The sequence below is a fragment of the Rhinopithecus roxellana genome, chromosome 15, assembly GCF_007565055.1.
Source record: "Rhinopithecus roxellana isolate Shanxi Qingling chromosome 15, ASM756505v1, whole genome shotgun sequence".
Taxonomy (NCBI): Eukaryota; Metazoa; Chordata; class Mammalia; order Primates; family Cercopithecidae; genus Rhinopithecus; species Rhinopithecus roxellana.
Genome location: NC_044563.1, coordinates 11,382,240 through 11,399,124, shown reverse-complemented (window position 1 = coordinate 11,399,124; position 16,885 = coordinate 11,382,240). Strand labels below are relative to the sequence as shown.

At 50.4% G+C, this 16,885-nt stretch overlaps 1 protein-coding gene across 4 annotated transcripts in view; it reads left to right on the top strand.

Annotated features, from left to right (window-relative positions):
• The first annotated feature begins 15,995 nt into the window (after positions 1-15,995).
• MACROD1 (mono-ADP ribosylhydrolase 1) overlaps positions 15,996-16,885 on the top strand; it is a 168,679-nt gene continuing 167,789 nt past the window's right edge. Inside the window, exon 1 of one of the 4 annotated variants that reach the window (XM_010376873.2) lies at positions 15,996-16,446. In XM_010376873.2, coding sequence (XP_010375175.2) covers positions 16,149-16,446 — 298 coding nt within the window. In that variant the 5' untranslated portion in view covers positions 15,996-16,148. The remainder of the gene's footprint in view (positions 16,447-16,885) is intronic. The other 3 variants (XM_030917323.1, XM_010376857.2, XM_010376866.2) reach the window with 3 other exon arrangements.

The window sequence follows — 16,885 nt, the reverse complement described above, 5'->3', positions numbered from 1 at the left end:
CTCCCAAGTAGCTAGGATTACATGTGTGCGCTACCACGCCCGGCTAATTTTTTAAGTTTTAGTAGAGATGGGGTTTCATCATGTTGACCAGGCTGGTCTCAGACTCCTGACCTCAAGTGATCCGCCCGCCTCGGCCTCCCAAAGTGCTGGGTTTACAGACCCAGCACTGCGCCCAGCGGTTTTGCATTTTTGATAGTGAGGCATGGTGAGAAAAGACTTGAAGAAAGCAAGGGAGTGAGATCCTTGGAAATGTGGGAGAGAACCTTGCAGGCCCATGGAACAGCCAGTGCAAAGGCCCTGGGATGGGCGCTGCCTCGGGGTAGCCAAGATAGCAGGAGGCACAGCTGCCCAGAGGAAGCAGGGGCCAGGTCCTGCAGGGTTAGAGGCCATTGCCACTCCCGAACACATTGGCAGGTTTTGAGCAGAGGAGTGTCATGATCTTACGTTTTCTTAGGATCCCTCTGGCTGCTGTGTGGAGGAAGAGGGGAGAGTGAGAGCAGGGTTACCTCTTAGGAGGCTGTGGCAGTAATTCCAGGGAGCCAGAATGGGAGCAGAGGAGGGGACAGGAATTGGATTCTGGATGCATTTTGGAGGGAGCATGAAGGAAAGCGGGGTCAAGGGTTCCTCTGAGGCCTTGGCCTCCTTTCTTATTCATCTACATCCAGTCTGTCAAGGACACCTTTCATTTCTTCTTGGCACTGTCTCCAGGCCACCACACTGGTGCCCACCTGACCAGCAGTGGCCTTTCCAGGCCTTCCATCTTCTTCCCAGCAGCTTCTCTCCGAGTGGCCAGGTCCCATTTCCCATACACCTTTTTTTAGAGTGTGTTGCACTGCTCCGGGTGCAGGGCTGTAGTAGTGACCAGGGCAGCCCCAGATGAAGCTTCTGCTCACAGGGACCTTTTCTACTGAAAAATGATCCCTAAACTCTCAGCTGTGTGATGTTAAGCAGTTTGCATAACCTCTCTGTACTTCAGTTGCCTCCATCTTCTAATGGGGATTAAAAAGTGTTGACATCATAGTGGTTGTGAGGATTACATGATTTGTTATTTATAAAGCACTTAGAACTTGTCAAGAAAAGGCCCTGTGGATCTCCTGAGGTCAGGAGTTCGAGACCACCCTGGCCAACATGGAGAAACCTCGTCTCTGCTAAAAATACAAAAACTAACCAGGCGTGGTGGTGCACTCCTGTAGTCCCAGCTACTCGGTGGGCTGAGGCAGGAGAACCACTTGAACCCGGGAAGCGAAGGTTGCTGTGAGCCAAGATTATGCCACTGCACTCCAGTCTGGGCAACAGAGCAAGACTCTGTCTCCAAAGAAAAAAAACAGTGCCTGGGCCGGGTGCGGTGGCTCAAGGCTGTAATCCCAGCACTTTGGGAGGCCGAGACGGGCGGATCACGAGGTCAGGAGATCGAGACCATCCTGGCTAATACGGTGAAACCCCGTCTCTACTGAAAAATACAAAAAACTAGCCAGGCGAGGTGGCGGGCACCTGTAGTCCCAGCTACTCGGGAGGCTGAGGCAGGAGAATGGCGTAAACCCGGGAGGCGGAGCTTGCAGTGAGCTGAGATCCGGCCACTGCACTCCAGCCTGGGCGATAGAGCGAGACTCCGTCTCAAAAAAAAAAAAAAAAAAAAAACAGTGCCTGGCTACGGAATAAGAACTACACAGATTTATTAAATCAAAATCAGTGCACAAATGATAATTCTCAAGAGTGAATGCTACAGAGAACACAAAAGGCAAGGCACAGAGAGATGACCTGGGTGGCAGAGAAGGAAAGCACTCCCAGAGGTGAGTGGTTAGTGAAGGCCTGTCAGAGATGGAGCGAGGAGAAGCTTAGGGGGCACAGGGGACCACACAGGCAACAGAGGATGCAAAGGTCCTGAGGCCAGGGCAAATTCAGAATTTTTTTTTTTTTTTAAGATGGAATCTCGCTCTGTCACCCAGGCTGGAGTGCAGCGGCGTGATCTCGGCTCACTGCCACCTCTGCCTCCTGGGTCCAAGCAATTCTCTGCCTCAGCCTCCTGAGTAGCTGGGATTGCAGGCACCCACCACCACGCCCGGCTAATTTTTGTGTTTTTAGTAGAGACAGGGTTTCACGGTCTTGGCCAGGCTGGTCTTGAATTGCTGGCCTCATTATCCACCTGCCTCAGCCTCCCAAAGTGCTGGGATTACAGGTGTGAGCCACCATGCCCGGCCCAGAATTCTCTTTATCTTTTTTGAGGGGGTGGGGGATGGAGTCTCACTCTGTTGTCCAGGTTGGAGTGCAGTAGCACGATCTTGGCTCACTGCAACCTCTGCCTCCCGGGTTCACACGATTCTGCCTCAGCCTCCTGAGTAGCTGGGATTATAGGTGTCCACCACCATGCCCGGCTAATTTTTTTTTGTATTTTAGTAGAGATGGTGTTTTACCATGTTGGCCAGGCTGGTCTCAACCTCATTACCTTTAGTGATCCACCTGCCCCCGCCTGCCAAAGTGCTGGGATTACACAGGTGTGAGCCACCACGCCTGGCCCTGGCCCAGAATTTTCAAGAAATCTAAGGAAGGCTTTTTTGTGCTCTAAGTGTCCTTGACTGTAAGGTGGGGAGGATGAAGTGCCCTTGACTTCCCAAGGTTACTATGCAGAGTGAACAATATAATCCTCCCGGGTTGGACTTGAGTCTTGTCAGACCTGAAGCTTATGACAATTTGAGAGCTCGCTTTGAGAGAAGAAACACACAAAAAATGAAGTGTGCGGCTTTTTTAGAAGGAGCACGAATGGGGTCCCCGATGTTTAAGCTGCTTTAGTGTTACAGTAAAGCCACCTCTCAATACCCAGAAGTGTTAGCTCTTATAACTTCCAGCAACTCAGTTTTTTCCAAGCCTCTTGGTGGACTCAGAGGAGGACAGGGAGGCAGCCACTCTGGCCAGCCAGGGCCCTCCTCCCAGGTCCCTGGAACGCAGGAGCACCAACCACAGCCGCGTCTGGCCTGGGCATCACGTGACGTCCCAGAGTGATTCATGCTGCTATTTCAGTGCTGCTGCAGTCAAGGGTAGGGAGAGGCATGGCGAGGCTGTATCTGGAGTCAACTTGAAGGCCGTAGTTCCTGCAGCAATGGCACTGAAGGTAAAGTGAGGGTGACTGAGTCTCAGCAGAGCAAATTCCTAACTTCAAAGTTTTCTCAATATCAGAAAAACTGGGAGAACTGGATCTCAGCATAGGTGGGGAGTAGGGATTAGGGAAGGGCTGCAGCTCAGAATTTGGGCTCTGTAGACCTGGAATTTTTGTTTGAAACTCCTAAGAACTCTCTTAATTTCCTACTTAACTGAGTGATTCTAACTTGTAGCTCTTCTGCTAAGATAGAATTGGCATCCTCATTAGTGGGGAAAATAAAGTACTGTAGAGTTCTGTCCAATTCCGAGGACTTGTATAGAGCCAGGCACTGTGCCAGATGCTTCAAGGAATAAAATGATAATTATTATATAATAATTATTAATTAGAGAACCCTGGAGCCGAGTCCTGGGCCTTGCTATCCACACCCCGCTCCCTGGGAGATCCAGCCAGTCTTGTAGCTATAAATGCTATCTCAGATGACTCCCATAATTCTGTCCTCAGCACAGATCTTACCCCCCAGTCCCAGACTTATCTATCCAGCTGCCATCTTGACATCTTCGTCTGGATGGGGTGCTCAAATCATAACTCCCAATATCCCTCTCAACCCCGCCTGCCCCTGACTTCCTCTTGCCAGTGGCATCATTATTCTTCCAGCAGCTCAGGCTGAATACTGTGGAAGCATTCTTGACTTGTCTGTTTCACAGCCCACATCCAGTCCATCAGCTAATTCTGTCAGCTGTATGCAGACCTCCGGGACCCCCTCAGGGTGTTGGGGGAAGGACTGTTGCTCCTTGGACTGGTAGATGGCCAGAGTCAGAGGTGACAATGTGCTAAGACACCCTGCAAGGGGCCCCCCCAGCCTGGGCACCCAGGCCATATATAGCCTCTGCAGGATGTGGGGTTGGGTTGGGGGACGGGAGGAGAGACTTCGTATTTCAGGGAGACTGCTGAGGTGAGGCCAACTCAACGGCAGCCATGGCACACGGTAGACCAGAGCCCTTCCCAAGGGTTAAGGACCATGTGAACTGGGAAGGGGATGAGTTCCTCACAGCTGAGTAGGATGGAGGCTTAGAGTCAGAACAAGGTGATCCCAAGACAATGGTTTTCTTTCTTTTTTTTTTCTTTTTTTTTGAGACAGAGTGTCGTTCTGTCACCCAGGCTGGAGTGAAGTGGCGTGATCTCAGCTCTCTGCAACCCCTGCCTCCCAGGTTCCAGCAATTCTTCTGCCTCAGCCTCCCAAGTAGCTGGGATTACAGGTGTGTGCCACCACGCCTGGCTAATTTTTGCGTTTTTAGTAGAGATGGGTTATTGCCATGTTGGTCAGGCTGGTCTCGAACTCCTGACCTCAGGTGATCCACTCGCCTCGGCCTCCCAAAGTGCTGAGATTACAGGCATGAGTCACCGCGCCTAGCCGAGGCAATGGTTTTCAGCCAGGGTGTCCCCAGCTGTCATTTGGCAATGTCTGGAGACATTTTGGGTTGTCATAACTGAGTGTGTGTGTGTGTATGTGTGCACATGCTGTAGTGGCCAGGGATGCTGCTAAATACCCTACAAGGCACAGAATAGCCATCACAATTATTTGGCTCCAAATGTCAATAGAGCTGAGGAAGAGAAATATTAATATAAACACAGCAGTTCTTGCACACCTGAGGTTGAGGTTCGAGGGTGAAACCTGCCTGCTAATGTGGCAGGCAGATTGCAATTGACCGCAGCACATAATATGACACCCAATGGCAAGAGAAGGATGTCGGGGTCACTGAGGGAGACGAAAGATGCTATATATTCGTTGACACCCCTCTCATTGCAAAGTGGGAGGTCTGTGTCCCCTCCCCTTGAATTCCATGGAGTTGGGACTACTCTGACCAATCGAATACAATAGAAATAACATCTTGCAGTTTCCAAGCCTTATAAAACTGGCAGCTTCCACTCCCTGTTTCTTGGGACACACTGTCTTAGAGCCTGTGCTGCCACCGAAGAAGTCTGAGTGCCCTGAGGCCACCATGGTGTGGGGAAGCCTACGCTAGCCTTGTGGCAAGCCAACTGTTCCGCAGCACAGCGTGGGCTCCAGGTAACATGAAGGAAGCTGTCTTGGGCCTTCTAGCTCAGCCCAGTCTCCAGCGAATCCCACTTAGTGACCCTAGTCGAGGCCACATGGAGCAGAAGAATCACCTAGCTGAGCCCTGACCCACAAAATCTTGAGATGGAATTAAATGGCTGTTGTTCCCAGCCAGAAAAGCAAGGTAGCTTAAGGTAGTTTGTTCCACAGCAGTAGGTAACTAGAACAGTCACACCCAAGGGTTTTTTCCTGCACTTTCCCCCTCACCACGTATGGCAGAAATCCTCAGGAATTCTCATGAGCCAATGTCATGCTAGTGCTTGTTCCATCTGCTCCTCTCCAGCCACCCCAGCCTGCTGATCCAAGCACTCTCTGAGATGACTCCTGTGTGTTGACTTCCTCCCATGAGGAAGAAGTTTCCTTCACTACCATGTGCTGGATCCCAGCACAGAACCTGGGGCATTGTCAGTGCTTAGTGTTTGTCAAATAAGCCAATGGAACTGGTCACCCTCCGCTGCCCTGGGGGTCCCTCAGCCTCTCCTAAAAGGTCCCTTGGACCTTCCCTCTGGGCTTCCTCACTCCCTATTCTGCTTATTCTTTTCTGAGCTAAATTGTTGTAGCCCCTCAGATACAAATGGCCCAACCCCACTGTCTCCTTTCCAGCACCTCTGTTGAGAAATACCAAGTTGCAGAGAGTGTGCCTGTGTGGGCGTGGGTGGGATACGTGCCTCTTCTACACCACCTATAGGAAGGTACGCTTAGCAATAGCTATTGAAAACACAAAAGTGATTCCGGTCTTAGGAATGTCTCCCACAGGTGACCCCACCCTGGTGGCACAGGATGTCTCAGGCAGCACCGTCTGGGACAGCAAAAGGACTGGAAACCACTTGAGTCCAACCATGGAGGACACTGGAAAACATGATGCTGCCTCCATAGGATGAGATATTGGCAAGTGTGAAGAAACAACATTTGGGTAGATATTGACATGGCAGTGACATATGGTAGAATAAAAAAAGTTAGTGGTTGTGATATTGTGAATATAATAAGTATGCATATTTGGGTTTCACTTCCAGTTCCTGGCACAGAGCTCCTGAAACACTTGTAATTTCCTGAGTGATGGTGGGAGAGAAGCATCTTTTGTTACTCATAATGAGCCCCTTTCAACCATGAATTTATGCTAATGAGGTGACTCTTGGTGCATAAGGGTGTAGCCAGGGGAAGGGGAACCCAGCAAGTGATTAGAGGGTTCAAACCCTGGGGAGGGGAGATGGGGCGGACATTGAGTTAATCACCAGTGGTCAAGAATTAAACAATTATACCTGTATATTGAAGCTGCCATAACACTCCTAAATGAGGCCGGGTATAGTGGCTCATGCCTGTAATCCCAGCACTTTAGGAGGCTGAGGCAGGTGGATCACCTGAGGTTAGGAGTTCAAGACCAGCCTGGCCAACACGGTGAAACCCCGTCTCTACTAAAAAGACAAAAATGAGCCAGGTGTGGTGGTGCGCACCTGTAGCCCCAGCTGCTCAGGAGGCTGAGACAGGAGAATCACTTGACCTGGGTGGGAGGCAGAGGTTGCAGTGGAGCCAAGATTGCACCCCTGTACTCCAGCCTGGGTGACAGAGCAAAACTCCATCTCAAAACAAAAACAAACAAAAACCTAAATTACAGCATTCGGAGAAGAACACACGGAGATGCTGGGAGGGTGACGTGATCAGAGAGGACTTGGAGATTCTGCATCCTGCCTTCTATACCTTGCCCTATGCATCTCTTCTATCTGGCTGTTCCTGAACTTGTATCCTTCATGATAAACCGGAAATAAGGCTGGGTGCAGTGGCACATGCCTATAGTCCCAGCTACTCAGGAGACTGAGGCTGGAGGATCGCTTGAGCCCAGGAGTTCGAGGCTACAGCAAGCACCATTGCACTCTAGACAGAGACACGCTGTCTCAAAAAAAAAAAAAAAAGGTAAGTAAACTGTTTTCCTGAGTCCTGTGAGCTGTTTCTAGCAAATTATTGAACCTGATGAGGGGGTCATGGAAACCCCAATTCATATGTCAGAATTATGGGGGGCCCAGGACTTGCTCCTGGAGTGTGAAGTGGGGACAGTCTTGTGGGACTGGGCCCTTAACATGTGGGAGCTGATGCCAACTCCAGGTTGATAGTATCAGAATGGATTCAATTGTAGGATACCCAGATGGTGTTGGAGAGTTGGTCGATGTGGAAAAAAAACCCCACACATTTGGTGTCAGAAGTGTTGTGAGTAAAAAAAAAAAAAAAAAAAGCATAGTAGTTGTGGAACAGTGTGTATGGCTAAATCCTATTTTTGTAAAAATAAAATTATGTGTGTATTTCTTCACATATGATTATACATGCATGGAAAAAAAATCTATATACCCAGCCAATGGCTAAAGGAATTACCTCTGTGGACTGGGAACAGGGAGGCGGTGTGCTGTGATAGTTTGCTGGGGCTATCATAACAGAATGCCACAGATGGGGTGGCTTAAACAACAGAAATGTATGTTCTTACAGTTCTGGAGGCTGCAAGCCCAGGTTCGAGGCATCAGCAGGTGTGGTTTCCTCTGAGGCCTCTCCCCGTCACTTGCAGATGGCCGCCTTCTTCCTGCCTCCTCACGTGGTCCCTCCTCTGCACTCCAGCATCCTTGGTGTCTCTTTGTGTGTCTAACTTCACCCCCGCCTTTTTTTTTTTTTTTTTTTTTGACCGAGTCCGCTCAGACTAGAGTGCAGTGGCATGATCTCAGCTCACTGCAACATCCACCTCCTGGATTCAAGCGATTCCCCTGCCTCAGCCTCCCAAGTAGCTGGGATTATAGGTGTGTGCCACCATGCCCGGCTAATTTTTGTATTTTTAATAGAGACGGGTTTTCACCATATTGGCCAGGCTGGTCTCAAACTCCTGACCTCAAGTGGTCCATCCGCCTCAGCCTCCCAAAGTGCTGGGATTACAGGCATGAGTCGCTGCGCCCAGTCCCCAACTTTCCTCTTAAAAGGATATCAGTCAGGCCAGTCACGGTGGCTCAGACCTGTAATCCCAGCACTTTGGGAGATCGAGGCGGGTGGATCACTTGAGGTCAGGAGTTTGAGACCAGCCTGGCCAACATGGTAAAATCCCATCTCTACTAAAAATACAAAAATTAGCCAGGCATGGTGGCAGGCGCCTGTAGTCCCAGTCACTCGGGAGGCCAAGGCAGGAGAATTGCTTGAATCCAGGAGGCGGAGGTTGTAGTGAGCTGAGATCATGCCACTGCACTCCAGTCTGGGCAACAAAGCCAGACTCTTATCTCAAAAAAAAAAAAAAAAAGGACACCAGTCAGACTGGAGACTGGAGTAGAGCTCACCCTAATGGCCTGATTTTAAGTTAATTACCTCTCTTTTTTTTTTTTTTTTTTTTTTTTTGAGACAGAGTCTCGCTCTGTCACCCAAGCTTGAGTGCAGTGGCACGATCTCAGCTCACTACAACCTCTGTCTCCCAGGTTCAAGTGATTCTCCAGCCTCAGCCTCCCAAGTAGCTGGGTTATAGGCGTGTGCCACCACGCCAAGCTAATTTTTGTATTGTTTAGTAGAGACGGGGTTTCTTCATGTTGGTCAGGCTGGCCTCAAACTCCTGACCTCAGGTGATACACCTGCCTCGGTCTCCCAAAGTGCTGGGATTATAGGTGTGAGCCACCGCACCCAGCCTTAATTACCCCTTTAAAGGCCCTGTATGCAAATACAGTCACATTCTGAGGTACTGGGGGTTAGGGCTTCAACATAGGAATTCAGGCAGACACCATTCAGCCCATAACAAGGGCTTTCACTTTTTTTTTTTTTGGTAGAAATGGGGTCTCGCTATGTTGCCCAGGCTAGTCTTGAACTCCTGGGTTCAAGTGATTCTCCAGTCTCAGCCTCCAGATTAGCTGGGGCTACAGATGCACCAGCATGCCCAGCTAATATTTTTACTTTTATCTTTTTTAGACAGAGTTTAGCTCTTTTTGCTTAGGCTGGAGTGCGTGATCTCGGCTCACCACAACCTCCGCCTTCCGGGTTCATGCGATTCTCCTGCCTCAGCCTCCCAAGTAGCTGGGATTACAGGCATGTGCCACCACGCTTGGCTAATTTTGTATTTTTAGTAGAGATGGGGTTTCTCCATGTTGGTCAGGCTGGTCTTGATCTCCCGACTTCAGATGATCCGCTCGCCTCAGCTCCCCAAAGTGCTGGGATTATAGGCGTGAGCCACTGCGCCCAGCCAATATTTTTATTTTTTGTGGAGTCAGGGTCCTACTACGTTTCCCAGGCTGGTCTCGAACTTCCAGGCTCAATCAATCCTCCTGCCCTGGCCTCCCAAAATACTGTGATTCCAAGCCTCAGCCACAGCACCCTGCTGGCTTTTACTTTTTACTTTATTTCTATGTTGTTAAAATTTATTACAATAACCATTACTTTTAAAGGATTTTGTGCACTTCAATCCAAATGTCCCTAAAGCATCTACCTCCTTCCTGGGCCTTCTCTGAAGTCAGAGTAGGGGCAGGTGAAGCCCTCCCTCTGCTGGCTCCAAGGATGAAACCCCCTGGCCCACTAAGGCCATTCCCCTGGGGAGGGTGGCGTGGGATAAGAACATTCAGTATCTGTTTGGCCCTCTCGAGATCACTGAAGCCTTTCCCAGACAGCTGACATGGTCTTCAGATCATTCTGCCAAACATCAGGTAGAGGCTGGGCATGGTGGCTCTCACTTGTAATCCCAGCACTTTGGGAGGGCGATGTGGGTGGATCACTTGAGGTCAGGAGTTGAGAACAGCCTGGCCAATGTTGCAAAACCTCATCTCTACAAAAATACAAAAGTTAGCCGGGCGTGGTGGTGGGTGCCTGTAATCCCAGCTACTCAGGAAGCTAAGGCAGGAGAATTGCTTGAACCTGGGAGGCAGAGGTTGCAGTGGACCAGGATCGCACCACTGCACTCCAGCCTGGCCGACAGACTGAGACTCCATCTCAAAAAAAAAAAAAAAAGTGGAGGGGCATCTTCTGTTTTGCAGGCTCCTGGTTTATAGCTACAAGCTCTGGACATTTAATACCTTGTAATCCATGCTTCCCTTATATACCTCTCAACATAATGACTATACAATATGGCCAATGAAACGGATAGTAAAATGAAACATAGGCAAGTAATAAAGTGAAATATGAAGAGAGTAGTACAACCTGGATGAGGGTGGAATGCAAAATTGTCATCAGACAGAGAAGACGACAGGAGGACCTGAGAGCTGGAGGGATGGACGCTTATCTACCCAAATGAGGCAATAAAAAATAGAAAGATGGCAGGGTAAAAATGGGGGAGAGCTGCCACTTGAAAGACTCTCAGGAAACAGTGATGCATCAGACTTTATCATTAAGTCCCAGAGGAGAGGAGTGGATCTGGGGATCCCTTTAGATATGGTAGAATTCTCCTGGGTCCTGCTCTGGTCTTAAATCTCAGACCAGTAGCAGGAAAACCCTAACTGTACTGTGGTCCTGCATGTCCCTGCAACTTCAGCCCTGCTGTGATAGTGTATCTGCTCCTCTGGATGGCTTTGCCACCTTGAAAGGTGAGACCATGTGGAGCAGAGCCAAGGGGCCTCAGCTGACAGCCAGCACCAACCATCAGTTATGTGAGTGAGACCACCTTGGACCCCCAACCCCAGATGGGTTGTCAGATGACTATAGCTGCAGGTAAAGGAGTGAGACAGTGACACCAGTAGATGAACCGGCCAGCTTAGCCCAAACTGCTGACTTAGAACTGCTGTTATTTTAAGCCAGTAAATTTTCAGTGACTCATTACAAAGCAGTAGATAACCGTGACAGTCTAAGAGGATTTAAGTTCAGAAACAGTATTGAATATTTAAGATAACTGATTTGCCACATTATAAGTTTATTAGTATATAAGAGTTGCTTGGCTGGGCACAGTGACTCATACCTGTAACCCTAACACCTTGGAAGGCTGAAGCAGGAAGAATGCTTGAGCCCAGGAGTTTGAGACCAGCCTGGGCAACACAGTGAGACCCCATCTCTAAAAAAAAAAAAAGAAAAATTAACTGGGTGTGGTGACACACACCTATAGTCCCAGCTGCTCAGGAGGCTGAGGGTGGAGGATCGCTTGAGCCCAGGAGGTCAAAGCTGCGGTGAGCCATGATTGCTCCAGACCCTGTAGACATTGTCCCTGAGAAAAGGAAAAACAAAAAGAGGTACTTAAATGATAAGAAAAAAAAAAAAAAAAAAACCTTGTAAGTCTCTTCTGCTGGGAATTTGAGGTGTTTGAGAGGATCAGCTACTTTAACTCTGTAAAATATAGTTTAAAATCTATTAGAGGATTTAATTACTTAAGTTTGTAATTGGCATTCATTTTTAGAAGAATTTAATCTGTTGAACTTATGAGTTAATTAAATATTTATCAAAGTGAACATAATTGTTCTTTTATAAAAATAATTAGTAGGCTTATACATAGAAAACTAGATTTATGAATTGCTCTTGGATGTTTAAGAAAAACTAGTTTTTAAAATTTATATGTTTAATAAATACAGTATTAATTTAAACACAAGCAGCAGTAGGTAGCTTTTCTTTGCACAAAACCCCCTCTCCAACATTAAAAATCCTCAACTGACAATGCCCTATGCCACAGCCCCAGTGGAAGATTCAGCATTCCACAGACTTCCACACCTCTGCTTCTATGGGTCCCTCTGCCTGGAATGCCCCCAACACATACACACCTTCCATACCTGGCAAAATTTTACTTTTTCCAAAAGATCCAGCTCAAATTCTATGAAGATATCCTCCCTCACCAATGTTCAGAATCCTGCTGCCTGCCCGGGACCACTTGTGCATGTGACCCAGGCCTCCAGTAGACCACGGAGAGGTATTAGCGGGAAACTTCACTATCACAGAGCTGAATCCCAGGAAAAAGAAACAGTAGCACTGGTACACAGTGGGCATCCAGGGTGCTTCAGTAGCCTGGCAGTATAGGACACGGGTTTTGGAGATTTCTGAGCAGATGAATAACATGACATAAATGTTTTTTTAAAGTACATGTTTGTTGGCTGGGCACGGTGGCTCACGCCTGTAATCCCAGCACTTTGGGAGGCTGAGGTGGGTGAATCATCTGAGGTCAGGAGTTCGAGACCAGCGTGACCAATATAGTAAAACCTTTTCTACCAGAAATATAAAAATTAGCGGGGCAGGCCGGGCGCGGTGGCTCAAGCCTGTAATCCCAGCACTTTGGGAGGCCGAGATGGGCGGATCACGAGGTCAGGAGATCGAGACCATCCTGGCTAACACGGTGAAACCTCGTCTCTACTAAAAATACAAAAACCTAGCCGGGCGAGGTGGCGGGCACCTGTAGTCCCAGCTACTCCGGAGGCTGAGGCAGGAGAATGGCATAAACCCGGGAGGCGGAGCTTGCAGTGAGCTGAGATCTGGCCACTGCACTCCAGCCCGGGCGACAGAGCAAGACTCCGTCTCAAAAAAAAAAAAAAAAAAAAAAAAAAAAAAAAAAATTAGCGGGGCATGGTGGCACATGCCTGTAATCCCAGATACTTGGGAGGCGGCTGCTCCTTGAACCTGGGGGAAAGAGGTTGCAGTGAGCTGAGATCATGCCACTGCACTCCAGCCTAGGCGACAGAGCCAGACTCCATCTCTAAATAAATAAATAAACAAATACATGTTATTTATTTATTTATATTTAGAGACAAGGTCTCACTATGTTGCCCAGGCTGACCTCCAGCTCCTGGCCTCAAGTGATCTTCTTGTTTCAGTTTCCCAAGTAATTGGGACTGCAGGTGTGACCCACTACACCTGCCTTATTTTTTTTTGAGAGGGAGTCTCACTCTGTCACCCAGGCTGGAGTGCAGTGGCACGATCTCAGCTCACTGCAACCTCTGCCTCTCAGGTTCAAGCAATTCTCCTGCCTCAGCCTCCTGAGTAGCTGGGACTACAGATATGTGCCACCATGCCCAACTAATTTTTTTTTGTTTTGTTTTGTATCTTTAGTAGAGACGGGGTTTCGCTATGTTGGCCAGGCTGGTCTCAAACTCCTGACTTCAGCTGTTCTACCCGCCTCAGCCTCCTAAAGTGCTGGGATTACAGGCGTGAGCCACTGCACCCAGCCTGAGCACCAAGACTTTCTTATGACTGGGGACCCTGCCTCTACCTCATCATCCTCCCTAGATATTGCCAGGAAGGTTGCACAGGGCAGAATAATGGCTCTCTAAAGATTCCACATCCTAAATCCTACAGCCTGTAAATATGTTACATTTCATGGCAAAGGGGAATGAAGGTTGCAAATCAGCTAAGTAGAGAAATTGACACCGATTGTCTAGGTGGGCTCCATGTAATCACAAGGGTCCCTGAAGATGGAAGAGAAAGGCAGAAGGAGAGTATCAGAGGGAAATGCCACTACAGAAGAATGCTCAGATGCAACCGCGCTGGCTTTGAACATGGAGGAAGAGGTCTCAAGTCAAGGAATGTGAGTGGTCTCTGGGAATCAGAAAAGGCAATGATATAGGCTCTCTGCTAGGGCTTCCAGAAAGGAACATGGTCCCATGTTCCCCTTGATTGTAGCCCAGTGATACTCACATCATACTTCTGTCCTACAGAACTTTAAGATACTACATGTGTGTCGTTGAAGCCAGTGAATTTGCAGTAATGGTACAGCAGCAATGGAGAAGTAATATACTGCATCACCCACACGCCACATTTCACCAATCAGTGACATCTGCATAACCACTTTCCAGACCACAGATGGGAACCAAACAGACCTGGACCCAAGTTGGGGCTGGGATCCTGACTGTTCTGACCTTGGGCCAGTCATCTCTCTGCCTGGAGGTGGTGAGAGCTGAGGATATAACGGGCTAATGGAGGTAGTGGGAATGGACATAGAGGGCTTAGCTCAATATAGCTGGGACTTCGTGCATGTAGGTGTCGGCTGTCCTGGTTGCAGTCAGCAAGGTCCTTCTTTTACTCTGAGTTACTGGAGGGGCCACAACTGGTGAGGTGACCTGGAGCCTGACTCCTACATCCTGAACCATGTCTTGCTAATGTTTTCAGGAGAGGGTGCAGGCCTTGCTGGTGGTCCTGGAATGCTGGGGGCCATAGGCTCTTCCTTCCTGGCCTCTGGCCTCCCCTTTGCCCTCACTCCCAGGACTGATGACTGCGTACCCAGGTGCTGGCAAGTCTATGCTGTCTTGGACAGATTTAATGTCTGAAGTCCAAGGCTGAGCCCATGTTACCATCCCAGTGGTTCCATCTGCATCCATGGCAGGTCAGGGATCCTCCTACGGCCATCCAGGGTTATTGCCATACTCAGAGCCAGAGGCCTGGAGCACAGGAGCAGGTTTGCAACCAGCCAGACTCTCTTATTCCTAGCTGACAGCTCAAGAAGCTCGAGTCTCAAGAGGCTAGGGTACCCCAGGGTAGCAACACTAGTACTAGAACCTTCTCCGAAACCCTGGCTCGTTCCTTCCTGGTATTAAAATATATTAATTATTATTATTACTTTTGAGATAGGGTCTCACTGTGTTGTCCAGGCTGTAGTGCAGTGGTGCCATCATAGCTCTCTGCAGCCTTGAACCCTTGGGCTCAAGTGTTTGCCTGCCACAGCCTCCAGAGTAGCTGGGACTAGAGGTGAGTGTCTACAACCATACCAGGGTAATTTTTTTTTGTGGGGGCGGGTAGAGATGAAGGGGTCTCACTGTATTGCCCAGGCTGGTCTTGAACTCCTGGCCTCTGATAATCCTCTTGCCTCAGCCTCCCAAAGTGCTGGGATTACAGGTGTGAGGCACCTATTCATTATTAGATTCATTATATTATTATAATAGCCCAGCCTGTATTCATTATATTTATCATAAAGTAATATTAATAGTACATAAAAATACATAAAAGTACTTAAAAATCCATCCTCGTGTTTTTTTTTTTTTTTTTTTTTTTTTGAGATAGAGTCTCATTCTGTCACCCAGGCTGCAGTGCAATGGTGCCATCTTGGCTCACTACAACCTCCACCTTCCAAGTGCAGGTGATTCTCCTGCCTCAGCCTCCCGAGGCGGGTAATATATTTTAATTACAGGCATGCACCACCACACCTGGATAATTTTTGTGTTTTTAGTAGAGATGGGGTTTCGCCATGTTGGCCAGGCTGTCCTTGAACTCCTGACCTCGTGATCCACCCGCCTCAGCCTCTCCAAAGTGCTGGGATTACAGGCATGAGCCACCGCGCCCAGCCGGTTTTTGTAAAAAGAAAAGAAAAAAAACATCACCCCAATCCTTCCACCCTTGAAGGCCACTTGAAGCCCAACCCAGCTGTTCTAGATTCTGCTCCAGCTGAGCCTTGGCCCCGGGGCTGTTAGGAGGCAGAGGCTCTGGGGAGAAGTCCCCAAACCGGATTTACCCGTTCGTCGCAACTGTCCCTAGGACGGCGGGCTGGGGTGTGGAGGCGGTGCCCTGCTGACCCTTGGGGAGATAAGCCCGGGTCGCCCAGGCTGCAAAACGCTCGGCACCGCGGAAGCCGCGCCAGGCTCTCCCAGCTCGGTAGGCAGCGGCCGGAGCGCCTGCTTCCTTGCGGAGCAGAGCGGCAGAGGGGCCCGGGGCTGCGTGGAAGGTCCGGGGGCTTCAGCCCGTGCGGGGAAAGCCGAGGCGCAGCCAACCAGAAAGCTAGAGGCTGCCGAGGCCACGCGGAGTGGAGGCACCTGGCGGCCACTGGAGAAGTGGGAGGGGCTCGGGCGTGGCTCCACCCGCGACACTGGGAGCCCAGGCGGGCGCGCACGTGTGTATACGGGTGCGTGGGCCCATCCGGCGGCCCGGACTACAAGTTCCAGGGTGCCCAGCGGCGCTCCCGGGTTTTCTGGCTGCGCCGCCCGCTGCCTCCGAGCAGGTCGCCGCTGGCTGGCAGTCGCCACCCGGTCCCAGAGTAAATAAGGGAGAGACACTCCCGAGCGCCGTAAATAGAGTCCAAGTGGGCGGAGAGCCGTCCCGCGCCGCCCGCTCATGTCTCTGCAGAGCCGACTGTCCGGCCGCCTGGTACAGCTGCGCGCGGCGGGGCAGCTGCTGGTCCCCCCGCGCCCCCGGCCCGGCCACTTGGCGGGTGCCACGCGGACCCGCAGCAGCACGTGCTGTCCCCCAGCGTTCCTGGGCGTGTTCGGCCGCAGCGCCCGGACCTCGGCGGGAGTTGGGGCGTGGGGGGCGGCGGCGGTGGGGCGGACAGCCGGGGTGCGCACTTGGGCCCCCCTGGCCATGGCGGCGAAGGTGGACCTGAGCACCTCCACCGACTGGAAGGAGGCGAAATGTAAGTGTAAGCACGAGGGGGCGCGAGGGAGAGGGCGGGCTCACGTGGGGCTTCCCGGCTGGGCAGCCCCCATCAAGCGAGCAGCCCCTTCCACCCGAGAGACCTGGGGAAGTTGAGGCCTCATCTGCCCTGGAACGGACCCCTCCTCCCCATTCACAGCCACCCCCGCCCCCTGTGTGTTCCCAGCCCCACAGAACAATTCACTCCAGACCGGGTCCAAGTGTCCACGCAGGGGGCAGCGTGAGGAAGGCGACCTTCCTTACCCCACTGGAATGGGTCACAGGGCACCCCAGAGATTGTGCAGGACCTACCACCTTCCTCCCCTGTGCAGGAGGAAAACTGAGGCCGAGTGTTGCAGCTGGTTTCCCCAAGGTCACTCAGGGAGCTGGTGGCAAAGTGGAGGTTATGATCCCGGACTCTCCAAACTTTTGAGCTGAGG